Source organism: Seriola aureovittata, chromosome 1 (genome assembly GCF_021018895.1).
Source record: "Seriola aureovittata isolate HTS-2021-v1 ecotype China chromosome 1, ASM2101889v1, whole genome shotgun sequence".
In the NCBI taxonomy this organism is placed as follows: Eukaryota; Metazoa; Chordata; class Actinopteri; order Carangiformes; family Carangidae; genus Seriola; species Seriola aureovittata.
Window position 1 is genome coordinate 10,495,065 of NC_079364.1, and position 27,050 is coordinate 10,522,114.

The 27,050-nt window shown below is 38.6% G+C and overlaps 1 protein-coding gene across 5 annotated transcripts in view; it reads left to right on the forward strand.

Annotated features, from left to right (window-relative positions):
* LOC130172390 (protocadherin-9) overlaps nucleotides 1-27,050 on the forward strand; it is a 189,950-nt gene that overhangs the window by 42,426 nt on the left and 120,474 nt on the right. For 4 of the 5 annotated variants that reach the window (XM_056381099.1, XM_056381119.1, XM_056381136.1 and 1 more), the window contains exon 3: nucleotides 9,011-9,112. The exons of the other annotated variant lie outside the window; for it this stretch is intronic. In XM_056381099.1, coding sequence (XP_056237074.1) covers nucleotides 9,011-9,112 — 102 coding nt within the window. The remainder of the gene's footprint in view (nucleotides 1-9,010; nucleotides 9,113-27,050) is intronic. 5 annotated transcript variants of the gene reach the window in all.

Genomic DNA, 27,050 nt, shown 5'->3' on the forward strand with positions numbered 1-27,050 from the left:
TAACTTTTTTTTTTGAATATGTAAATGAATTAAAAAATTACGGGACATTCCACCCAAAAGAGATTTTTCCCTTTTAAGCTGATTAAAATGCTTATGTGTCCACTATTTTTACAGCATGCAATATAGAGAAGAGTTCAGGGACTGCAATAATAAGCTGTTTCTGTTTATTAAAGCTGGAGGACTGTAAAGGACATGTGGACTGTTTTAACTACACACTTCACAGTATATCACAGGGACAATCCCAGGCACAGCTGGCCACTGATAAGTACACAGTCTTGTGCTGCTTTTTTCAGGCTTCAGCTGTTAACTCGACAGAACAACTAGCAGAACACTGAGGAACATTTTGGCTCCTTGGCAGACTACAGTCTGTTGGCTGGTTCCATGATTGCACTTTTAATGTTCTCTTTAGCCGGTCATTATAAAATGGGTAATGGGTAAGTAGTACAGGCGATATTAGAAGACAAGACCTTTTCAAGAAGGTGCACGCTATTAACAATGTAGTCTGTCTTATGTTTTATCAGTTTAGTTAGCCTATCTGTTTAGCGCTAAGTTTAGAGTTTGAAAGCACGTTAGCTGGTGTTAAAGGCTCTCTTTACTTCCAACTGGATTAAAGTGGTTTAAACTGACAGGGCCTACCTTGCACTCTTGCTGGTGTTGCTAAAAATGTCCAAAAGTTGGCACAGAAAAAAAGAAATGCCATTCAGTTTGCATGTACACGGCGTCCTACCTGAAAGCTTTACAGGATTCAATCTTGTGAGTCTGTATTTTTCAGGAATGTAAGAATCCCCATCAGGAAAGACGTGTAATACACTCACTGCAGGAGGTTGGAGAATAATGTCCCTCATTCCATACAGCTCATACTTTATGGCAGGCAACGGCCTTTTCCTTTGTAACCCATACACACAAATTGGATACCATGGATTTAGGGTACTTTAAATTCTTACAACTATTCTACCCTTCATTGTCCAGTGTTAGATTTAATAGGGTGGGGTAGAGTGGGTCTGAAGGTGGGCATATGCCTTATAAATTGGACTTATATGGGTGAAAGCATTGCTCGGCCTCAAGGGAATGCTCAGCTGACTTAAACGCAGCACTTTTACTGCAACAGCTTCTTCAATTCTCTGCGCTCTTTTGAAGCAGAGCAGCAGTTCCAGAATGAACAAAGAACTTTTGACTAGATGGAGGGAAGGAAAAAAAAGACGGCAGCAGATAGAGACATACACGAGACTGACAGAAAATGTCTGTGTTGTGTGAGGATGGTCGTGGAGCTGTATAAAGCAGCAGTCTCTTTCTTCTCTGACAGTGAAACACAAGGTTATGTTTCTATCAGTTTTTCACTCAGTGGATTCCAGAAGATCACCTGTCTTCCCTTCCTGTTTAATAGTTTTAAATAAAATGAATTAACGTGTAAAAGCGTGAGCTGACTGACAACGACTATTGGCACATTGCCCAAAGAGCAGATACATTTGAAAATGTTTATTTAGTTGACAGTAACATACAAATTGGCCCTTAATGGTGAAATTATAGCCCAGTACTCCTAGGAATTATATTCAAAATTAGGCAATATCAAAGCAGTTCTTCTATTCAATCTGATTCCTAAATCATGACATGAATGACATAGGAACCAGAACTATGTTTAAAGTGTATCTTTCTTAACACACACTCCCACGCACCTAGAAAATAAACAGTTTCTAAGGCCATGATGTATATCTGGTCAAAAGAGTAAAGATGGATAATTAAAAAAAGAACATATCTGCCTTTTAGAAAGCCATAGATCAGTTTAAACCTCACCCAGAGGTTTATCTATCCAAAAAGATACTGTTCCCTCAAGAGGAGTGAGGGGAAAAAAAACAAAAAAAAAACTGTCTGTAAAGAAAATGAGGGTCAGAAAAGTGCACAACTTCTCACACACTTACATGGCTCCTTTGAGAGAACTCCCTGGATAACACAATTCGGAGGCCAGATGCACAGACAGACCCCCAGTGAGATGAAGTTCTACACTTGAGACATGAAAGGTGCTCGTACAGAATAGATGAAAGACTGAGGATAAAACTAAGAAGGGAGAAAAACAAAAAATTCTCAGTGAACTTGAATGTCATATATTAGTTTTGGTAGTTAATAGGTAAGAAGCAGTCTTTTAAACAGGTGAAATGTTTGTTCAGTCGGGTTACAGTTATTACTATTGCAACCGGTTTCATCAGAGAAGAAGACCCCTCTATCACCTCGATCTCATTTCAGCATCTTAGAACAGAGGTAGCTCCAACTGTGCAATAATGGCAGGGAATTGTTTTGTTAATGCATTCACTGTTTTCTCTCAACGACCTGCAGCATTCTGCCTCCTCGAAATTCCATAAAATCTGCTTATTAAGATTCTGACACAAGTCCGGCTGAATTCCTTGAAGCCATTAGCGGTTGCTGAAAATGGTTTGGGCTGGCCTCAGCATCGACTGTAGTGACACGGACGGGGTGCCAGGGAGAATCAATGCTTCTCTGTGGCTCAGGAATGAAACTGTTGCAACACGGCTGCCCCCACCGAGTGTCGGACTGCCGTCTTTTTCAACCACTTAATTGATCAAGTGGTTGATATTTATCTTGTCACAAGACTTTAACCTAATTTGTTTTCACTCACGAAGCACCTTCATTGAATAACCATGATAACAATCCGCAGTGTTAGATTTATTTTTTCCTCCTCTCCAAACACACTTTAGATGTTGTGTCTGTGTTAATTTACACATAGCTGGGGCACTTTTAAGCTTGTGTAATTAATTATCATAGCAAACATAATCTCTATATTAATTATTGTCAGCACACACACACACGCATACACACAGAGGGGCTTTCATTAGAAAATATTCTCTTTGTATGTGTTTTAATACAGCAGAGGGAGTGGAGGGGCGGAGGGCTGGGATGAATCCCTCTCCCTTTGTTCTCTCTGAACAAAGCAGAGGTACATCATGCATCCTCTTTGCTCTGGAACTATGCAAAGATGTCCTTGTAATTGTGTGATATTTTTTACTGCAATACCAGCTGCATGCATTCACATTTCTGTCATAAAACTCCCTCCTCGCTGTCGTCAACTTAAATGGAATGTCAATACTTAGTGTGTGGAATGGGAAGCGTGGAAATGGGCTTAACACTGGGACCCATAAACATAAAGTTTAATGCTGCCACCAAAGGAAGGGCCAATCACAGCGGAGCTTTGCAAATCAAAGAATAATAATCACAGATTTTCTCACCCAGCCATCTCAACAGCTTAATATAAATAAGTTAGTAGCACCCTCTTGTGTGCTCTCATTTTCTAATCATTACCAATTTCCTTCCCTCCAATCCATTTTCCTTTGCATTGAGAACTTTGCCTTTCTTTGCTTCCAATCAGCACAGTCCTCCATTCCTCACCACAGTTTTTTTTCATTTTATTGTTCAGTGATGGAGTTTGGGCAAAACAAAGCAGCCAAAAAAAGCAAAAAACAAACAAAACAAAACAAAACCCAAAACAAACAAAATCTAATTATTTGGTATGAAGCAGGGATTGGATTGGGGAATGAGAGACGCCGTTGCTCAGCTGATCTCCATCTGATGTCCAGAGGGAGATTCCCCACACAAGGCCACTTTATGGGCTCATTTGCATCACCACAGCTCTGACTGTAAGTCAGCAGGCTGCTAAGACAGAGACAGCCGTGCCAGCGCAGGGCGATTATGGCCATAATATATCAGCCCATACTGGGCAATTTCCAGAGACAAGTCAGATGATGCCGTGATTGATTTTACTGTGCTGTAAGTTTAAACTATTAACACTACTATTAGTGGAATATGCTCGTTGTTGTACATCATCTGTTCAGACGACTATACTCTATACTGTACAGTAGTTTGCTCTCCTGTTGCTCCTGTTGCCAGCTTCCTCAGGAAAACGCCTTTTTATAATTAAAATTTTTTATCGAATCTGCTTATTTATGTAACATATTAATTGCGTTATATATATATATATCAACGTGATCCATCCATGTAATGTGCAAGGTAATGCTTTTCCCTCACGAGTCTTACCCATAGTCACAAGGTAAACATCATGTTCTTTTCTTAGCAGTACGCACACACAGCACTTGTTGGAAAACGAATGTTGTCTTGTGATGTCAAGGAAGAGTGCACACAGTGGTATCTCTAAGGTAATTAAACAGAACTAAAGGTCTGCTGTGACTGGGAAGGCTTGGCAGGGTTAGGCCAATGGTATAGCTAATTAAAGTGTGTTTTATCCCCCCCTAATGAAGCTCATCTGCTCAGCCTACAGTATACAGAGTTCAACATAGTAGCTTTACAGATCTGCAGAGTCTTTCAGCTGTATCTATTCTTCTGTTCTCACCTTTACATGTTCGTCATGAAGTCAACTTTATTCAGCGTCACCAGCATGATCAAAATCAATACTAGTTGTTCATAGTAAAGATAAACTTGTAAACTAACTGCCACTGTAGTACTGTAAGACCTATAACTATACATGGAATACTTTAATTTGGCAGATGTTTAGTACATTCAACCTCCAGAGGAACAAGAGCAAGATCTCATCAAAAAATTTGAAGTGCATCACTCCCAAACGAATGGCTAAGAGCAGGTCCACTGGAGCAAGGGAAGTGCTTAGAGTTTTTAGAAAATACTCATCAGTGGAAAAACACTTTGGACACATACTGTAGGCAAAAACAATTCTGCAAAATCACCAAGGGCTCTAATTCCATGATGGCACATTCTAGTGTTTTCCTTCATGTGCCTATTTGGTATTTTGGTATTTCACTATGAACTTGACTAAATGAACTTTGCTAAATTTAAAACACAGTCAATGAAGGTGGCTCAGTGTCGCTTGTCACACTTGTCACTTTACAGCAGAGGGGTTCATGGTTTGAATCTGTGCATCTCATGAGCTCCACCGTCCTCTCACAGTTCAACAGCTTACAGTTTAGGCAAAACTGCAAACTAAATTGCCCATAAGCAATAACATTGTTGATATGTGCTAGCCCTGTAACAGAATGGCGACCTTCCCAGCATGTGCTCTGTCTCTTACCCAGTGCATGCTGAAATAGGCTCCAGACCCCCACTAACCCATTATATTGCTCAGCCTAATTACACCAATAGTTAGAACAGATTTAATCCAAAAATGTGGAATTTCTTTTTGTGGGAATTGACCAATCCATCTAGCAGGAAAAGTAACATACCGCATTTTTCATTTGAAATTGTATGTATAAATGTGTTTGTGGCGTGACTGACTGTCATCCAGCAAAGATTGTGCAGCAGGATGTGTGAAATGTGTCAGCACCCTCTGAAGATATCAGGAAATTGCTGTTGGATGCCCCTTCCTGTTGTCAAATCATCCATGCTGTCCACCACAGGCCCTGAGTGTCTCTTTTTCTAATATCATTTAACCTGTTCTTGAATTGAACAGTGGTTTGTCTGGGAAATGAATAACACAGTAAGCAAATGTGAAACTGTATATCCTCCCACGCAAATATTAATTTGTCATGATGCTGCATCTCTCACACAAGGAGATCAGGTTCTTCTTGGGAGGCTGTTTGTACAGACTGTTGTGATATAACTGGTCATGCACGATGCCAATCCCACCTATATCGAGTGAAAATGTACTCAACTGTATTCCACTGCAGCATAGTTGTGCCTCCAGCCACACAATTATCCAAAGTCAGTTGCCACAGGCTCTGCATTATGATGCACTTCTGGTCTAATTTCTGTCACATTTTGGTCTATATTTGTAATTCAGCTGCCCCCACAGCCCTTTAAATTGCTGGAGTTGGAGTGTGGGACTCCACATCAGTCATGCCACCTTCAGTCTCTTCAGCCTCTCAACTGGTTCAATTAAATTGCATGCCAAATCAATTTTGCCAAATCAACCACTGTACACACAGTGGACAGAACATTACATTTCATCTGACAGTATCTGACAGGACAAATGAAGATGTTCAAATATCAATTTTAATGTTAATTTCAGGTAAATGATGAGGAAAGATGCGTGCACCATCAAACCGCACCGCAAATGTTGGATAAAGCAGAAAATGTGTTTAATGTTCTGATTATCCTTTGCAACAACATTTCGATCCAAAACATTCTACTTTTGCTATTTCTCATAATGGAAAGTGTATTATAGCCTCATGTCATTGCCAGCGCCCAATCAATCTCAATAACTTGTTTTATTCATGCACCTTATTTTTGTTGTCAGTGTTGACAGAATCACACACTGCAACCAGGGATTTACCACGATCACTCTGACACTGTGGAGTGAAAAATTATCAATTATAATGTGCCAACTTTCACTTCCCTCTCTCTGTCACGTATCACACTGGTGATAAATGGCTAGGTACTAATAAATAATCTCACATTCTGGGCGGTTTATGGAGAAGGACTGCCATTAATTAGAGTGACAGACAAGTGGAATATATTAAGAAGATGCATAATGAGATAAAGGTTCTGAGTATTGCTCTGCCCCTTTTCACCTATTTTCCTCATCTTCCTCCAATAATTGGAGGAATCCTCGAGGGGAACTTTTGAGAAAAGTTTCTTGTTAAAATGGTCTTAGCACATTTTAGGCATACAATGTCGATTTTAACACTTAGAGTTGAGCTGGCAGCGGCAACACGTCATCGCAACTGAGAATAACAGCTACATTTTCAATATGATGATGCTAGCCATGGAAAAAATAACCACTGGATAACATGAAAATGCTTTGTCTGGTAGTCGCTAGTTTAGAGATCCACGTTAAATTGAACACACAAATTACAGTATGGGCATAACCATTTTGCCCGTCCTTTTAAATGAATCCATTCAAAGCAGCACAACTGTATGCCTATATGCTCCTTCACACACAACAGGTTTTCCTTCATGTCAGTACTAGCAGTGCACACTGACACCCTCTGCTCATTGATCTTGGTAAGCAAATTCTGATTTAGCTTGTTAATATCATGGTTACATTAAGCCAAACGGTCCATATTTTCATGGCGGTTAATAAAATACTTTACAAACTTGTGTTAATACCCAAATAACTAAGCGTTAGCCTTTGTAATTTTCACTAGCCTACATATGGACGACTAACCAACTAGTACTGGCCAATGTTAGCTAAGCCAGCATTAGCTTAAAATTGTAAGTTTAACATCAGTTACGAGCTAAAATGTTAGCTTAATGTTAGCTGAAAGCAAACAGGTACAGTGTTGCTGATAGACAGTACTGCTGGACAGTGCTATGCTCACTTTCATTTTACGTAGTTGGTCAAAGAAAATGCTCTGCCATCTTTGCTGTAGTTTTAGACTGTAGACAGTTGTAGAAGTGTCTGTGTACATGTTTTTAAATGACATTAGTAATTTTCGGCCTATAAGTCAGTGGTGCTTGTTTGGTAACATTCTCATCAAGTATATATTTAAGAACTATAGTGCTAGTTAACTTGGATATTTCATTTCATATTTCAACAACAAGAAAACTGGCTTAAGTTAGAAAAGGAGTAATTTTTTACAGAGGAAAAACTCAATTTCTGACAAAAATGCATTTTATTCTGTCGCTGAGGTACTGTTAATACACTTTATACTTTGACTGCACTACCAAATTACATTGTATGTCTGGTTAATTTTCAAGCTGTTGCAATGATATTGTATGTGCTGTGATTATATTTTGTGATGCCTTTACTTAAACAAAAGTAACCGTTGCTTGTTTGGATTTCTCCTAATGGGACTGTACAGTTAATAAATCATTCTTACATTTTAAGTGTAACACATTTTTTTGTATTGTTTTTTCTACTTGAATGTGTTACCCTGGGTAACCAGAAATAATAAAAAGAGGTGCCTGCCCACTGAAATTCAGGCTAGGCTTTACCGGTGACATGTCAACTCCTTGTTAATGTTTGCTGATGACAATGTTCCAACCACGGATGGAAAATTTTGTCTCATGTTTTTTTTATTGCATTAATTTTCTGTGGAGGCAACTGTCAAGAGATGATCCTGTTCCTTCTGGTTGAATTGTATAGTATGCTACCATTCACCCTCTGTATGGTCTATTATACTCCTCCAAGTAACTGTTAACTGAGAATGTATGTATAGAAAGCTTCTCTTACTTCATTTTTAAAATGTGTGTGTGTTTGTGTGCTGTGGTGAGGTTGGTAGCCTTTTATTTGTTTATATTTGTATGTGTGAGTCAGACTATGGAAACTGTTTCATGCCAATGACAGCAGACAGTCTGACAGTCTCCACCTATGGTGCATTGCTGAAATCAAGCTGCGCGCAGTTAATGCATTGGTAGCCAAACTCTAAACAGATAAGTAACTGAAAATAAGTGCAAGTGAGTTGTCTGTTTTTAGGAGACAGAAAACTGTCTTAAGTAAGCAACTTTAGCTAACAATATGGCCTTTGCTGATAAGAAGTACAAGTTGGATGCTATATAGTGCTGCTGCCCAGATAACCCCTTCCCTCCTTTCTCCCTGCTTCTGCTCTGTGTTGTTGTTGGTCATCTGGAAGTCAGTTAAAGACAGTGATTTATGCCTGGGGCTTCATGCAGCATAGCCTCATTACACACAGCCATTTTGAGAATCAGCAGATAATTACAGTATACATCACAGACCTCGTGGGGCCCAGCAGATTCAGCCCATTCCACTGGCCTGTCATTTAGGCCATAGGGCCTCAGGAATAGAAATGTGGATTCTAACCTCATTTGGACTATAATACACTCTGAAATTTATAGGAATTCTGGTTGAAAATTCATTGTGGAACGTTGAATTGGCATTTTTTAATTGTCCTACTGTGAATAGCCATTATAGTTAATGATTTTTTGCTAATGGTATATCTTTATTCAGTAAAAAGAGTACAGAATCAATCTCATTTGAGGGCAGTAAAATAAGCTTAATAAAAATGATGACTTAGTTGTTATATTATGTTTACCTTTCTCTGCAGTGGAGCGAAAAACATTGGGGTTTGTGAGCTCTATAAACTGATAAGTCAAGCAACTCTAACAGCTTTTTTTTTCCCCCCAATTTTCCATGAAGGGAACATTAACCCGTGCCCGAACTGAACTGAACCCTGAATATCTGGACCTTCGTCCACGAGCCGAGCTGAACCCTGAATACTGGACCCCTTGCACCCCTTTAGTGAGTACTGATGGTCCCATTTTTCACTAAATGATCACCATGGATTCACATAATACAAGTCATTACTTTAAATAACCTCAGCTTATGTTGTATGTCAGCATTCCACGCAATGGCATGTTAAGCTCGGTTATGGCTTGTTAGATTCAGTGCCATTTTCTCATTCATGACTCCATCCGTGCTTAGGCATGCTCTCTGTGTGTGGCTACTCAAACAGGCTGCTTTCTTCATATTTTCTCCTTCTCTATACGATGTTTAAGTATTTTTTTCCCTCTTAGTTACTATGACATTTTGTACTTACAACATCATTAAATTCAGTGCCTAATGCGATGCTAATATTCATGCCATTTTTACTTGAGTAATAAGTATTTGTCTCATTACCTCCATGCTTAGAAAACACAGCGCTTGATAGTCATCTGGGGGTTGGAGGTTTGCTTGTGTTGCTGTGCTTGCACACTGGTGAATGTTAATGATGTCAGTTTTTCTTACTCTCTGTTATCAACCACAGTATATCAACATGGGGAGCCTCACCGTATTCTGCCTCCATTGTAAACCGCAATGCCAAGTTTATTTATTTTTCCCCTTTGCTGTCTGTAAATTCCTTAGTCATCATGCGTTTTATACACAGTGGTGGTTAGAAATATCTATTGATCTATCTATAATCCATACAGAGTTATTAATTTGAATAGGTTTTGGTCCATAGAGCCTGTCTGTGTCAGCCATGTACGTATGTTTCCTCATTTTAAGTATATTTATTACAGCTGAGTGATTTGTAGTATATACAACAAATATGGGTAAATATGCTGAACCACCACTTAATCTTTAGCCTTCAATGTAAATAATGTAAATACGTGTGTGTGTGTGTGTGTGTGTGTGTGTGTGTGTGTGTGTGTGTGTGTGTGTGTGTGTGTGAGAGAGTGTGGAAACATAGCTTGCAAAGTATTGATTAGGGCATGCTAGGTTGTACATTTTGTGAGGGCTTTGTGGACTTGATATATTTGCATTTTTTATAAATACTAAATGAGAGACAACAGTTTTATAACAATTTGTTTTACAAATCGTTATCAGTCTTATCAGCTCTTATTAGCTGTACTCTGTTTTTCTTACATTAAAAATGTATAACTTGTTGTGCACCCTTGGGTCCAACCTCAGCAAATGGGGAAAGCTAACAAGGCAGAGGTGCATGAAGTAAACACAAACACATGAAGTCCCTCTTACCCAAACTCCCCTGGGTTGGGATCAGATCCCCAGCTACAGCGCTGTGTTGTGCACTGATTTTACTTTCAAGTGGCGATAGTCAGCACAACAGCTAAACTATGAAACTATTTCCTGAGCATGACACTTGAATCCCAAGATCATTGTAAAAGTCATCGAGAGCTGTATCAAGTTGTTATCTTTGTGTCGTCTTCAGAGTGAGTGGAAGACACCAATGTGCATGCATTATGCGAATAGAAAGCTGTTCTTTCTGTGTATGTGCTGGGTAAGCAACTTTCTTTTAAATTGAATGGCCTGCCATGTTTGAATCCTTCATCCCTTGTTTAATACATTTGAAAGCACAAGATGCCTTTTGACTTCTGCCTGCCCCTCCACACAATCTCACATACTCTCCTATGGGTTTAACAATGTCAAATTTACAACTTACAGTGTATTGGGCACACAGTGAGAGCAAGCACTGCACAATCATACCATAATGTTCCTCTGCCAGCCTGATCTACACTGGAGAGTAGAGAAACTGATGTGCTAAGAGTGTTGCTTTTCCCTCCACCTCTTGCTCTTTCGTTCTCTCTCTAGTTTATTCAATATGTCATAATGCTTATTAAAGAGCTAAAGATGCTGTAGCTCAACATGTAAAGACCTCAGATGGCGTCCCTTTGGATCTCCAAAGTTGCTTGTAGACAGCGCTCCTGAATTTTTATGATTTCATCAAATGGAAACCCCACTGGTGATTTAAATAAACAGGAAAATAGCCCTTTGTTTAAAGTTTGATGAACGACTCTCATGAGTACCACGGCATCTTGTCACCTGTACAAATACATAATAGCAGCTTCTGTTTTCAAATCAGAATTCATGTTAAGTTCTGTTAACAAATTCTACTTTTGCTGTGTGACGGCTTTCTTTTATCAACCTGAAACATACTCCCCAAACGCAGAAATGGTTGAAGGATCTGCAATATGATATATGGGACAGTCTATGTTTTGTGTCTCCCTCAAGCTTCCAAAGTCAATATTTGGACTTTAGACTGATTTAATGAACAGAATTTCTCAGAGATCTCTCCCAAGCTGTATTCAATAGGAGATCTCTCTGGCTTCGTTAAAGCACTGTGCTGTTTGCTTATTGGGCCTCACCGGACTAAAGAAGCTCAAAGATAAACACACACACACACACACACACACACACACACACAGATGCATACACACTCGCACACAATCCCCACAAAGACGGCCCCTTTCTTCCAGCCCAGGAGGGACTGATGACTCTCATTATCGCCTCAAAGCAAGATGGCCACGGTGCCCCTACTCAGCAGCCCTATTAAGTTACCAGACAGCTTTATTGTATTGGTGTTCGATAATTTCCTTTCCTCTGTCATTCGGAGTGCATCAGGGAGTTGTTGCCCGGTGAGGGAGGGGCTGGGAGAATGGCCATAGCTAACATGAAAAGGTACAGCTGGCTGAAATGATCCTGTCCCATGGTTGGTGAATCTTTGGGCTGACTCTTGATTAGTCTTTGGCCACACACACACCTTCCAATCATTAGTTGTTTAATCTTATGCAAAAGATCAAGTAGATAAGAATGGAGGCTTGAATTTGTCAACTGGTCACAAGGTACAACAAATTGCATCCTCCAGAGCAGTTGCTTTGCAGCTGGATAAATACATTGAGAAAGTGGAAAAGTTACCTTGTAGTCTGCGTATGTCACATTGATTTATTGGGAGTTTTTCAGTCTGTGGTCCCCAAACTCATAAAGATCGATATATTTACTGCCACGTGTATCTGTTACCATTGTCTGGAACACTGGAGTCTGCTGATCTATTTTTAAATACTGGCATGGAGGGAATCCAAAACAATCAAAGCTGTATGCCCACAAGAATTTTCTGTCTGCCACTAAAATAAACTGTGATACATAACCTCTCTTTTTTTTTTATTTTTTTTTTAATCAACAATACCAAATAAAATTGTATTACAAGTTAGGAAGATATTCGCTCTAGCTTCAGCTCCCTCTATCCTGAGTTTATGAAAAAAAACAAAAAACGAAGGCAGATGTCACGAGTAACAAGTGAATGATGTTTGTCTTTTGCTTTCATGAGGTCGTGTTTTTTTCTAGTGAGAGATTCAGGTGAACACATTCTTGTTTTTTGACAAGTTGCTGTTTAATCAACCTTGTATTTTGCTTTAAATCGAAGCCAACTATCAAGGTTCGGACAATTTCAGGACTGCGTAGCAGGTGTGCGAGAAACATCTGAGTCAAGTTAATGTTAGGGAGTTAAGAGAGGTAGGAATACCATCTGAGCTCACAGTGGAGAGAAGGTAAACAACTTTCTGAGATGCACATTGTTCAGGGCGCTTGCGTGTTTAATCAACAGACCTTTTACTGTGATAGCAACTTCAACTGAATATTAGACAGTTTCCAAAGAGGAAAGGAAAACATACCCACTGCTACAAACTCTCTGCACTGTTTAGAGGGAAAAAATGTTTATTATTCAGTCGGAGAAATAACTGCATGTATGAAATTTTACATGTTTTATCATTTGATTGGGTTTGGAAAATTGAGCACTCCGAAAGTGACACATCACCATTGACGTCCAGTGTTCATACAACACTGTAGTTTTGTGAGCTTCCACAGCTCCAAGGTGACATTAGGTGTGTTGTCAAAAGCAATCCTTGTAGGTGTCACTGTGGAGCCTGAAAATGAGCCAATGACGAATACACTTACAAGGTTTACGCATAGGATAAATGTATTACACTCTGAAATGTACTTATTGACCAAGCTGGAAAATCACATTAGCAAAATGCTACAGACACTTGCAGCTATTAGTGTTGACAGTATTTGGACTTTTGAGAGAGGCTGTGATGGAGTGCTAAATCATATTTGGGTACAAGCTGAGATGAGAGAGGAGACTTTACAGGGGAAATGCAATAACCAGTAACACTACAGTAATAACCACAATGCGCTTCCTAAGATGCAATGTGTTAAGTACACAGCAGTAAATGAGCTGCAGCTTTTAACTAAAATGTGACATCTCAGACATCGGTGTGATGGTGCCAGTTTGAAACAAGAATGACGTGTGCATTAAGGAACTGCTTTCTAGTGCCTAATTAAAGTGCTTAAAGGCTGTATTTGTTACATGACTTGTTTAATTTTGGCACCAAATGTGCCATGGGGTACCTGCATTAGTCACAGAATTTGGTTAGACATATTTGGTGCTTTTGATATATTTGTTTGTTGGGCTCTGGAAATCAATCACAAAGAGAAGTAGTTACAGCATTTTGTTTTTGTTATGCTGCCTTTTCAGAGGTCACATTTTTAATCAATATCATTTTGGAAAGACTAAAATAAAGTATTTTCAAAATAAATTCAAGAAAACAGATTTGACCTGTTATTCCTCCATTTAGTACTGCGGATCTTTTCATAAAATATTTCTTTTGAATTTCTTTACTAATCCCGGGAACTCTCCCTTACTCTGAATAGTGCCTTGCAGCGAAGTATGCACCAACCCTCTGTTAACAGTGTGAATAGCCTTCTGTGAATCAAGTAAAAGAAATCACCATTCTAGACCGTGGTAGCCTTTGAGCAGATATGTTATTTTCCACAACAATGCTTTTTTTTTTTTTTGTTCAGATTTAGAAACTGCTGCATGTTTTACAGTATCTGTTGACAGGAGAACTTTAAGGTGAGATTCAACAGTGATCCTAAGAGAGGTGCAGTTGTCATTGTGAGGTTTTGCCTGGGACTATGTCTCAATCAGGTAGAGCACAGAAATGCTCCATGGACTGCAGAGTGGTAAATGTGATAAAACCAGAGAGACGAGGAAAGGCCTGGGGCGATATTACTTTATATGAAACTTGCTCTGCTCTTTTCTAGAATTCCAAATGATATTGCCTCTATACATTACTATGCTGTAGTTAGTCTTCCTGTTACTTGAGAGCTGGTGATTCATGATGAGAAACACCATTGTAATTTCATGTTATGGTAAGGCACAAGCTGGCTAAGAGAATTTAAATTATGCTAAATATGTTTGCCTTGGGAAAGCTTAATTTGTTTATATTTAGCAATTACTAAATAAAACAGTGTTTCAATGTCTCTAAAGTAGGTAGCATGTTTTCCAGCAACGTAAATCACACACACACACACACACACACACACACTTTCCTTTTCATTGATTATAATCCTCCTGTTATCCTACTCTTTATCATCTACAATACGTCTCATATTACTAGGATGATCCCAGTTGTCCAACACATACTGAGCAATCAATGAAACCCACGAGGGTGTATTTATACACACTCTTCCTTGTGACAGATTTATGTATTGTGGTGATTAGTAGAGACAGATGCACGGTGTTCAATCTATGAATGTTTGCTCTGTGCTCCTGTCATCCTCTGCATAAACTGGTAGAACATATGACAAGTTTTCACTACTTTAATACTTATGCTTCTACTGGTAGCACTTCATTGTAGAGCTGCTCCTGGGCTGTTTGGGGCTTTGTGTTTGGGACTTTTAACCAAATATGTTTTCACTAGAAGCCATTTAGACAGCAGATTATGTGGTGGATAACTAACTAGTCGAAGCTTTACTATATTCAAATGGTATATTTTAAATTAATGGTAACAACTACAACAGTAAACATACTGATACTTAAATTCTTTAGCCAAAGTGGATACCGAGCTACCTGCCTAAAATCAGAAGGCAGCATTAAAGTAGGGAGAAAGTGCAACGACCTGGATTAAGCTGCAGTGGCTTTGTATGGCACACTACTTACTCTTCTTACTGTTCGACTTTCGCTGAAGGTCAGTTTGGCCATTAGCTAGATCAGCCTAACGCTGCATGCCCCACCTCTCCACTCCAATTCTTCTCATCTCCCCTCTCCTCACTTCTCCTCCGCTCCCCATGGTCTGAAGAGAGATGTGATGGGGCTAAATTTATCTTCACAGAAACCAAAACTAAGATGTTAAAAGAGAACTCCTGCCAGCTTGGTAACTGACTGCTGATCACCATCAACTTCACCTTCGCGAGGTGTCTGTCAAACAACCCCCCCCCCCCCCAAAAAAAAAAAAAAAACGTGCATCTATTTCTCCTCTACCCTTCTCTTCATCCTCCTTTCTTTTTTATTCTCCTCTTCAACTCGATCCTCCCATCCCCTGTTTTATTAACAACGGAGCTGGTGGCTTGTGATAACTGGTCACTCCTCCAGGCGTTGAAAGGCAAGGACACTCTATTATCCTAGCTAGATGGATGGGTTGAAATATTGCCTGCAAGTGGTAGAGCCTGCCAAATCCTCCAGTCTTAAAACCCCTTTGTCTCTGACAAGGAGGAACATTAGTGAGAGGGCCAGGTTCTTGGATAGGAATCCGCTTCTCTGAATATAACATGGAAAGAGTAAGGCAGACACAGACGTGTATATATGTGGAAATTGCATAACATTAGCTTTATACTACATATAAGAAAAATGTATGAAAAACTTCTATTGTTGTGAATAGCTTTTGTATAACTCCCTCTGCCCTCTCTACTCTCCCTGTGTGTGTGTGTGTGTGTGTGTGTGTGTGTGTGTGTGTGTGTGTGCATGTGTAGGACAAAGAGAAAGTGAGACAGAGAGGGTACTATGTATACATTAGAATGATTAACATGTTGCAGGTAGACAGCCGGTCAGCCAGACAGCTGGGTCACATATTAATTAGTGTCCTAATTATCAGTGACCTTTACCTCACAACAGTTCCAGACTTGTTTTACCCTCTGTGTCTCTGCCAATTCATTTAGGAATATGTAGCCTGTTTGCAACTGGCAAGTGTCAGTAGTTCATGCATCTTAAAATAAGCTGTGAAAAACAGCTGTTGTGTTTTAGTATATCTGTGCTACTGCACATTTTAATGCTGTGGCAGCATAATTATATTGGTAAATTCCTATATTTAAACCACTATATTTACACTATCAACACTTTATTATTAAAAATTGGATATCATGTTTCTTGTCACTTGCATTTGCAAGCCCTTTGACAGTAGGCTTTCCTTATTTTCTCTGTAGCGTGTAATCTCGCTTTAGGGCAGATAACAACTGGAGAATGGATTTTGTTTACAAATCAAGTGATTTCTAAAAGGGAAAAAACACGTATCATGTGATGTTTGGGGTCAGTGGGCTCTATTTTAACAGTCCAAAGTGCATGGTATGAAGGACATGGAGGAAGTGCATTAGGGGCGTGTTCAAATGACTTTTGCTATCTACTATATAATGGTGGTAAAAACAGTTGCTGCACATGGTTCAAGAGGGTTGTACTTAATCTCATAATTATTCATGGGTGTGTTTTGGACAAAACATGCAATAAACCAATCGGTGTGCCATCTCCCATTCCCTTTAAAAGCCAGGCGCGCTCGCACCTAGTGGATTGCTATTATAATGGTGCAGTGTTTGACACAGAATTAGATCCAATTTGTGGTGAGTTGATTGCATATTGTGACTGACCAGTGAGCCCAGACCTGACACACGCACACAGCAGCTCTTTGCACTCCAAAGGGCAAGGAAGGGCAGAGCGAATCAATGAGCTGCGCACAGCTCTACAAAGAAGCAATGGCATAAAACACAACGTTAGACATCTTCTATGTTATATGTGTGAATAAGTGTAAAGTGTAAATACATTTTCTGTTCATTATGAGACTGTGGTGGACAAATCTAGTCTTGGTGATGAATGGGAAACACTGTTGCACACTGCTCATGCGTAACAGGTAGAGTGTATGCACGTTGTGCACCTGTCCATCTAGGTGCACAATACTCTCTTGATAATGTGACTTTAAAATAACAGTGAATACTGCGCCACTGACTTCAGACAAGGTTTCTGTCGTCAATCATGCAATTGCTTTCCACTACCTCAAGATAGCAATGTGCCACATTGTGTCTGACCATACACACAAGACATTTGCGTTGCACTTTGCACCGCTTTATGTCGGGTAAGATAGGGCCCATTATTTCCAAATGTGTCTCTGTGGGCAGTTATTATAAAGATTAGACTGTTTTACTTGGAAAACAGCATTGTTGTTCAGTTGTTCAAAAAGCTTTAAATACTTCCCGAAACCGCAATGAAAATGTTGGCGAAAATGAAAATGTGATCCCGCCCTCAATGCCACTGCTACAGGTGCAACCCGTTGAGATCCACTGTGTTACTAATGTATCAAAACTCATTTTACATTTCACAATGATCAATTTAACACATGTAAATCACACAAGTGTTATCATATTTAAATTTAGGGCAAGCTGTATATTCTGTAAATATTACACATTGCGCCTATTGTATTGTTTTCCAACTGCATGTGTCACGTGACTATTTTGGTCCAATCATGTTGAAGTAAGGCCAGTTTAATTAACCCAAGATAGACAATAAGCCTGAGTTTGCAGACATTCAAGTTGGCATTGTGGAAACATTTTGGTCATCATGGACTTTGGAGAATCGTTAAACTGTTTTTGTTTACGTTTGGTAACAAAGTGAAGTAAGTAGTACGAACCCTGTAAGCAGGGAGTAGGTCAGGGAGGGATGGATGCACATACAAAGCATCTGACAGGGGTTTGTATTCTGTCTCCCACCAGCAGTCATCATTTTCATTTAAAGATGGCACATGACAAAATCGTCAATAGAGTTGTTTTTTCGGAAACCTTCCATTGCCCTGTTTCTTTGTATGATACTAGTAAATCCAGGGGATTGGATGAACTTGTAGGCTTTCAAGTTTACATCATGTAGTTCATTTTTGAATAGAAACAGCTTAAATATGGATTTATCAGTTCATGTAAATACAGTACAATTCACAGTTTCACAGATGTTTGAGTTTCTGAGGACTCTTGAATCATGTCCAAGGACATACAGTATTACTTTGTCCACGACTGATGGCATTATGCTTGAAAATGCCCTAAGAGTAAAGCTTTCAAAGCATTGATTTTGAAATATAATAAAGCTTTTGAATCGGTCAAAATAAATAATCCTTTTGCAGCAAAGAAACTTGTTAAACTAAACTCTATGAGTAATTATAACTCCCTTGTTAGGAAAGCATTCAGCTATGTACCAAGGGGAGAGTAGAACTATCCACTAAAGGCTCATAGCTACACATTCTGTTACACATTTTGTACCTGAATATTTATACACTAGTACAAAGTGTGTACTAATGCATTATTCACCATAGTACTGTGGAAGAAAAATAAGGATTTTCATTGAAATGTGACTTTACTGGTCCAGAATCAGCCTCTCCTTTAACCAAAAGTTTCACATAAAGTGTCCATCTGGCATCTCTCACAGAAATGTTCAGCTATGAAGTTTATCACTGCCTCAAGGACTTCTTTTTACACAGCGCGCTCATTGTGCATGCTTTTTTAATTGAATTAAGGAGCACTCAGTGTGGCATCTCTGTTATTGTTATCTTGTAGGTGTACAGGGTTATTAAAGAGGGAAGCATGTTAAGTCATTTGTTATCCCTGGCATTCTAATAAACATGTTGGCTTTGGGCAAGGCCTGCAGGTTGTCTGTGCAGTTCAGATTGATACTCCTGCCATATCTAGAGCTATACACCTCATTATCCTAACAGGATGCTTAAGAGGAAAAAAGACAGTGCGAGCGAGGGAAACCGCTGCACATTTTATTGTTTTTTTTTTTCTTTCTTTCAGAGAAAAGAGTCAAGAATGCATTTCAAATCATGTATGCGCAGTAGGAGACCTGGTGTAAAAATGTCAAGAAAGCATTGACTGACATGTATGTGGAAATTATTCAAGTTTGCCAGTTTTGGTTAATAGAAGTGGATGAGTAGAATAACTGACAAAAGGGAATAAAAACACAGAACAAAGACATTTAACCTCATTGCCCCAATTATTCCCGACTGAGATCCACGCTTATTTTGCTAACTTTTTTTCTCTTTCAGCTCAAGCACTGGTTCTTGACACATATAACCCCATGGGTTTTCTGTCAGAGAAGGCTTGATTTTACTAATTGGTACCAAAGCTGTTAATTGGAGCTGTGGAAACAAGAATTGGAGAATCAGAGGGCACTCTCTCGGGAAATATGTGTGTTCAACCTTATTTTCCACCTTTGCTCATTGTGTTTTTTTTTTTTTAGCTTTCTAACTGCAGAGAGAACATCATTTTGTTGTCACAACAAAGTGCCCAGTAGAAAAATATAATATGAAAAAATGTCACATTACATGCAGCACTGCATATATTTATAGTAAGTTATACAGGCCTTAGTGGCATATTCTCATAACTGTAAAACAAGGATTATCATGAAGGTGCACAATGTAATAAAGCAATGTTTTTTAGACAGGAGGGTTGCACTTATTCCACTTCTTGTCCCTCGATACCAAGCCTGAGTTTGGGCATCGGCTGATAGTGAGTATTGATTCAGTAACAACAAAAGTAAGACACACATGGGGCACCACAAAGATCTAATGTGTTTATAAAATAGAAAACACAATCTCTTTTAGTGAATGTTTTCTCCAACTGTGATCAGTTAATCTCTTCCGGGGCCAAACATTCATCCCTTCAAATGTGTAGAAAAATTATTTTCCATTGTCAGCAACATTAGCAGCTTTAAACTCACTGTCACTCTGCAACAGCCACATGCTGTGCACCTTGGGAAATACAGTACGAACAATTTATCATGGGAAATCATCATCAAAAACAAACAGAGTAAGCATAAAAAAGCATCAACTGTGAAATAACAGAATTGGAGGAACATCCCCTTTCTCACTGTTGCAGCAGTTCTTGTTATTCTTTGGTGTCTGAGTTGCTCACTCTAACTTGCTCGAATATGTTGTGACACTGACAACCAGACAACATTTTTATTTATCTATTTATTTTGTGACATGAATTGGTTCAGAGAGATGCAACGTCAACTTGCACTGCTTGGTGAAAAACATGCATTTCCAAAATGTCAACTTTTCAGGAACCAAGAAAAAACAACTTATTTTTATCTTGGTCACATTTCATTTTTGAAATGTTCCGCTTGATTTTGAAAGAGCCTTGTGAGCCTAAGAGGTTGAAGACTTTTGTAAACCTTTAAAAAAGCACGTCAACCCACAACCTCTGAAAGAACACTCATTTTATCATTTATTAAAAGGTCATAGCTATGCGAAAGAGTTGTTCTTGTTGATTTACTATGCTCAGTGTATAAAAAAAGTTACAACAAAGATCATCTATAAATTAATATACTACTACTACTACTACTACTACTATTTCTACTACTACTACTACTAATAACAATAATAATAATTGAGCGTGATAAGCATAAGGAATGTAACCGACCACAAACATTTAACTATACAATCTGTCTGTGGTTCAGCTTTTCCCTCAAAACTGACTCTGTATTGTGAGCCATTTTATTTTTGGCACTAGCAAGTCATCTTATCTTTATTAATGGGGCCATGTGACCAAGTGTCATCATCAAAAACTTTCCAGCGACAAAATTCAGCCTCGTGGGCAGCAGATGCTGCAGCGGCTTTTGATGTGTTGCCCAGTACTGAGAACCCATGCAGTTTGAGTCTGGGTACTAACAAAATTTCTTGATATGTACAACATATCCACACGAAGCCAGCAGTGCAGTCAACATGTTGGAATTTGTCCAGCGTGCGTTGGAGGATTTTCAGAGGTCTGACCTATAAAAATGGACGAGGACCAGATATCAAAAACCTTCGTCTGACACTGGAACATCAATTGTTGCACTTTTGAAATCAATCGGAAAACATTTATGATATTGTTCAAGCGTGGGTTGAAGCAGCTTTTCTGCTGACTTCACAATTCAACCGCAGCAGCATAAAGACCCCTTTACTCATCTGCATAGATTTCCTTGTGGTCATCGAACAGTTACGAGCAGTCAATTGCAATCAGCAAAAGTAGACTTGACTCTCATGTAGGCAAACAAATATTATGTGGTGGATTGTGACTAAAGCCCCGAACCTTATATCCCATAACTATTGAACAGTTTCATGCACATGTATAAGAGAGGATAAGAGTTGAAAGAGAATGTTTTAGATAGTTTCTTAGTGTTGCAACGAGTTGATAAAGTATTGCATGCTGACACATTAGCTTAGTACAGCACTTTATGGTAAACTCATCTGTGAGTTATAAACCCCTAACTTCAAGAGGTGTACAAGTTGATGCTAAGCCCTGTTATTCTGGTGCATTCCTCAGCTTGAGATAAAAACATTTTAAGCTGAGAAAGGCATCCGATGAGCAAAATAATGGGTAATGAAATCCAGCCTTGTATTGTAGCTTTCAGCTACTAAGCAGCACAATCGGGCTGAAATATGAGACTTGTGCTTGTCCACATACTGTATATACGCTAATTTGCTGAGTATTATGTTTTATTCATTTGAATAGTGGACCACAGGAATGATGGGTCATTATTAGTGAACCACAAAATTGCAAACTTCTCTTGTTGCCTGTTAGGATAAAGGGGGAAGCGGTGGTTATTATGAGCCTATAGCTATAGCATTAAGTTCACCAATTTCCCTGGTATAGTTGCACTAACTCTTTGTTAATGCATCCTTGAGCTAATATCACCTGTTCAGCTCTCTGAAACACAGAAATGCAGATATTTATCTGTTTTGTTCATGAGTCTGTGCAAGGAAATTGATAAACGTAAGATGAGCAAGAACAATAGTATAACACCAATAAGGTACTTCGGAGTCTACTCTAAATATACAGCTTCCAAATGTATTTGAATGTGTAAATTAACTTTGTAGATGGTTTAGTAAGATTTCACACCATTAACTATGAAATGCAAACCTCTTTGTGTCTCACTGAAAGTTGAAATAATCTCATCTAAATTTTGCATACACTGTAGCATGTGGACTTGTTACAGAATTATGGCAAACCGCAGTCTTGTGTGATAATGACATGCAACCAAAAGATTTTAAGGGCTCTTTCATCTTAATAAATCCACTTTCTATTGTAAATACCAATGCATTGCTGGTTTAGTGTTTTTTTTTCTTTCAAGCTATAGCTCATATTTCCTTTCCCCAATAGTCACTAGAAATTAGTTTGTGGAGGTAGTTATTTTAAATTCCCGAATATGCTCCCGAACAACATCTGAGGAAGGATTTGATTATTTACCCCTGCACTGCAGAGGTATGCACTGATAGAAACTGTCAGGAATTCCCTGGACCTGCTGGTGTTATTGTTAGTTTGTAGCACAGCAATTGTTAGCGTAGACAGCGTGTTTAACATAGGCAGCTCTTAACAAATGGAGTCGCAGAGCAGTGGTGATTTTGATCAGTGGTGTACCTGAGGGGCAGGAATATATTTAAGGATATGTGCAAATTGGAGGATTGTGCAAAATGCTATTTCAACACCTAATCACATCTATTTATTCATGGGGTCATTTCTCATATTCACATTCATACATGCACAAGCAAGTTCACAACTCACTAATCCTTAACTGATCAGAGGCTTCTGAGACCTGCCAAACAAAATCAGCTCACAATCTGTACAGAGTTCACTGATGAATATTAAATGAAAAGGGTAAAGAATTAAGCTAAGGTGCGAGGGTTAAATTAATAAATAAAGGTGCTCATATATATATAAATAAAAAAAAAAAAAAAAATATATATATATATATATATATATATATATATATATATATATATATAGAAATAAAAAGTTGAATCTCCTGTGGTCAGCCTCCATAGACCTAGTGGTCTTTGAAGGCATCATTAGCTGGTTTTATCAGCACATTGACCCTAAAACTAGTACCTGAGGGGCCTGACTGTAGTGGTGCAGACATGAGCATATGAATCTTGGATGGATGAAATAAGACTTTGAAGTGGATTTTCTATTTGAAGGATTATACATCAGGGATTTTGATTCATGCCCATTTTTTGTCCTTCAGGCTATGTGCTTGTGTGGGTGGAAAGAGTTATCGTTCACAAAATTATTACCCTATCTATTTCTTTTTCAACGTAAACAATATTTAGTTAATGAGTTAACAACTTGGTGGTTAAGTGCATTTGAATTGGTTCCTCCTGGTTTTTTTTTTTTTTTTTTAAATGACAACTGTTTCTTGGAGTGAAACAAAAACCAAAATGTACCTGTAACTGTACTGTTCTGAGGGAATTTCTAGGATTGAATCCTCAGAGGACGCATTTTCATACTACTGACGATCTTTCACACAAATAAAGCAAAGATTTCAGGTAACAAGATAACAAGGATGCCTGAAGCGCTGAGAAATATAGATTGTTTTATTACGGTCTCCAAAGCCTGTAAACCAAACCAATTGTCTTTTACTTCCATTTTTTTTCTTTTTCTGATCGTACAGTAAATTGGAAATATAAATACCTTACAATAAAGATGATTATTTCAATACAGATGAAAATGTCATAGCATAATCATTTGTATTTCATATGGATTTTCCTAATCCCAGTGTATGTTGTCATGACCTAGTTTAGTATTGAAATTTAGTGAATACTCTCTACTTGGTAATCCTTGAATGTAATATAGGCACCCTTTCAGCTTGAATGACCTATTTCAAGAAAACAATGTTTTGTTTTGAAACAGTCCTCCAAGCCATACCAAAGGGACTATGGAGAACGGAGAGAGAATCCACTCCAATTTGAAAGTTTCTGGAGTTAGACTCTCTCACAGTAGCCCGCTCTAACGGCAACACCTTAATTTCCTTGAATAATTTCCATGACAATGGGGTCTTTGTATGGTTGCACATTGTTTTGGTTTACTCATATAGTTGAAGGGTTATTGTTTCCAATATGTTAATGCTGTTTTTTCCTGCAGGAATACTGTCTTTGAAGTAATCTCTTTGAGTGTGTTTGGTTCAAGTACCATTCTCAGGGGAAGGGGTTGAACTTTTAAAATGTAATTTTCCTCTTACCACCATTGAATAGTCTTACTGTGGCAGTTCTAACCTTGAGCCGTCAAAACAGATAAATCCTCGCAGATTGTATTCTGATTAGATTATCCGCTTAATCTGCAACACATGCATGGAACTGCAAGCAGTAGGAAAGCCACTTGCAAGGCAGAGTAAATGCAATAATAGCTAGATGCTAATACTTGCTGGCAGATTGCGATGATACCAGGGGCAAACAATATTAATGGAGCACTGATCCAACAGCTAACAATAACCCAATTTATTACACAAAAAGCTGACCTCCCCACACGAGTTGTCTAATGGCCCTTTTCACTGCAGCAAACTTTCCAGGAACTCAGGCACAGTTGTACTTGGAATTTGCAGTACATAACATCCCTCACATGTACAGCTTTTATTAGACTGTGGGCCACACTGGTAATTATCACCTTTAGGGCTATAGGATAGGAATAACATTTAATGTCAGTTATGTTTAAATGACAGTTATAACACTCAAACGAAAATTAAACTTTACTACTTTTTTGTAGTTTTTCTTTGCTTAAATTGTTTCATTGTGTTGATATTTTAGAGCAGAAAAATAAAGAATTAACATTTTATTGCTACATTGGAAACCTCTATCTTGCCTTTCTGCTGTTTTCAATCCTTTTCAGAAATCTGCACGTCTCCTTTTCAACATGAATTTAAGCATCACAGTCGTGCAGTAATTAATTACAAAAAGCAACGGGATCTCACCGTGTCTCATCGTGTGCAAAATTCTTACCTCAAGTAAAGCCACTGATTTCTCAACAGTTAAAATACAGAAAACTAATAAAACAGACTTGTAGGCTCTGAGCACCCTTCCTGAGGTTCTTCAGTTTCTGTTTTGTTGAAAAGGCAGATGAAAATACTTTATACCAAGATCCAAGTGAAATGTTTGGATGATAGTTGGACAGCTTGGGCTATAGTACAAGCATTTACTAGAAGTATTAACAGTATACTAACACTTGGATCTCATGGAGACACGGACTTACTAGGACTCCCTATTGTAAAATTAATGCTCAGATGAGTTTGAATGTCAGCTGTGTGTGCGTGCGTGCGTGTGTGTGCGCGCGCACATACATACATGTGCAGGTGTGCCTTCACCTTTGCATCTTGGCAGACATTTGTAAGTTTGAGTGTGTGCTGTCGATGATTGATAGATGTGATTCTGTTGGCGTTCTGCAGGCTCCAGCAGACAATCTCTGCTTTTCACCTTTGATTAAGGTTCTCTGCAGTATAATTTTGACACCTGCCGCTGTTCTGCACCACTCAACTCTGAAAAGTTCACTAAAATAAGTGTTTTGATCCCAGATATGGCAGCTATTAGGGCTTGAAATCCTTGTCTCTGGCAGTAATTCATAGCTTTGCTTTTGATGGATTTGAAAAAAAGTATAATGAAAAGGGTTTGATTTGTTATTTTTAGATCTTTCCAAACTGTCTTTTTGAATGCAACAGGATATATCCTATGATTCCCTCTCATTACTTTAGTGCAAAATAACAGTTGTTTAAAACAAACGCATATTTTGGAAGTACAATGAATTCAGTATAGCCACAAATTCAGATGGGGTCTGATACATATGCTTGATGAATTGATGGGGTAGAGTTTAAAGCTAGCAACCCAACTATAATCTGGTTTGAGTGGATTTAGCAACAACCAATTCTAAGACCAACTTAACTTCAAAATCTTGTAAAGACTGTCCAGTCAATGTTATTCAAAACACTGAAATGCAATTACAATGCCATTTCATTTATCATCTAGTCTTGGCAGCCAGAGAGAGGAAAAAAAAGACACCCCAGACCAAACGCTTCATATTCACTGCAGTGGTGGAATCACTTGAGAGCAGAATTGAGTGCAAATTGTTTTGTTGTCCTTACTAACTTCAGTGGTAGAAAGTGGAACATCTAAGTCCACGTAAAGTTTAAGAATTCCAATTTTCACAGTTTGGTCAAAGCCCTAGAACCCACATTTGTACGGACAAATATTGAGATGATAACAGTTTCCCGCAGGGTTACTTCATGTCGTAAAGTGTCCAACTGTAGCTCGTTCAGACTTTCATTTAAGCCAAGGTTGAAGAGTACAATTTCACTATTATTTTCCTGGGGGCCGTTGTGTTGAATCCAGTTTGTGACAAAAATACATTCACAACATACCAGCTCTTTGCCTGACTGAATTCAATCCCCCTTCTAAGAGAGAAGGTCCATTCTTCAAAACACTCTATACCATGAAAAAAAAAAGAAGATCCACCACTTTGCTCATAATGCTTCTTACGTTGAGGTAGGCAAGCCATTTAATAGCTCAGGTAGTATCTATTGCACTGTGATAAGTGGCTGTAAGTGACTGTACGAGCCTTCTCTATTGAAAGTAAGTGGCTCAATATACATTAATATTTGTATTAAACTATGCAATACAGCCCCTTTATAACAGTATAGACTATTACAGTACCATTACAGTACATTCATTCATACACCTTTCACAGATTTCCCATCATTATTATGGGGTGTTCAGTGGAGAGACCCAAGAGACAGTTCCCAACATTTTGTCTTTCTCTATTTTGTTGTACAATTTTGGAAAGTAGTAGCACAGTCAGTCTTTCATGTTTTTTGAGTCAGAGTAAAAGCAAGGAATGGTTTAATAGACTATGTGCTTCTGAATATTGAATAGTTTCACTTAGCTTTTGTGTAGGACTGACACTGGTTTGAAAACAAGATGTCTGGACCAGTTCTTATCATTTAACAGACTGTGTGGAGCTGAAATTGACTTTGATTGATTGATTGATTTTTTGCATGTCATCCATCTCTGTATGTTACAAGATTAAAGGATTTACCAGTGAGCTGTGGTGGCACAACCAAACAAAAAAAACAAACAAAAAA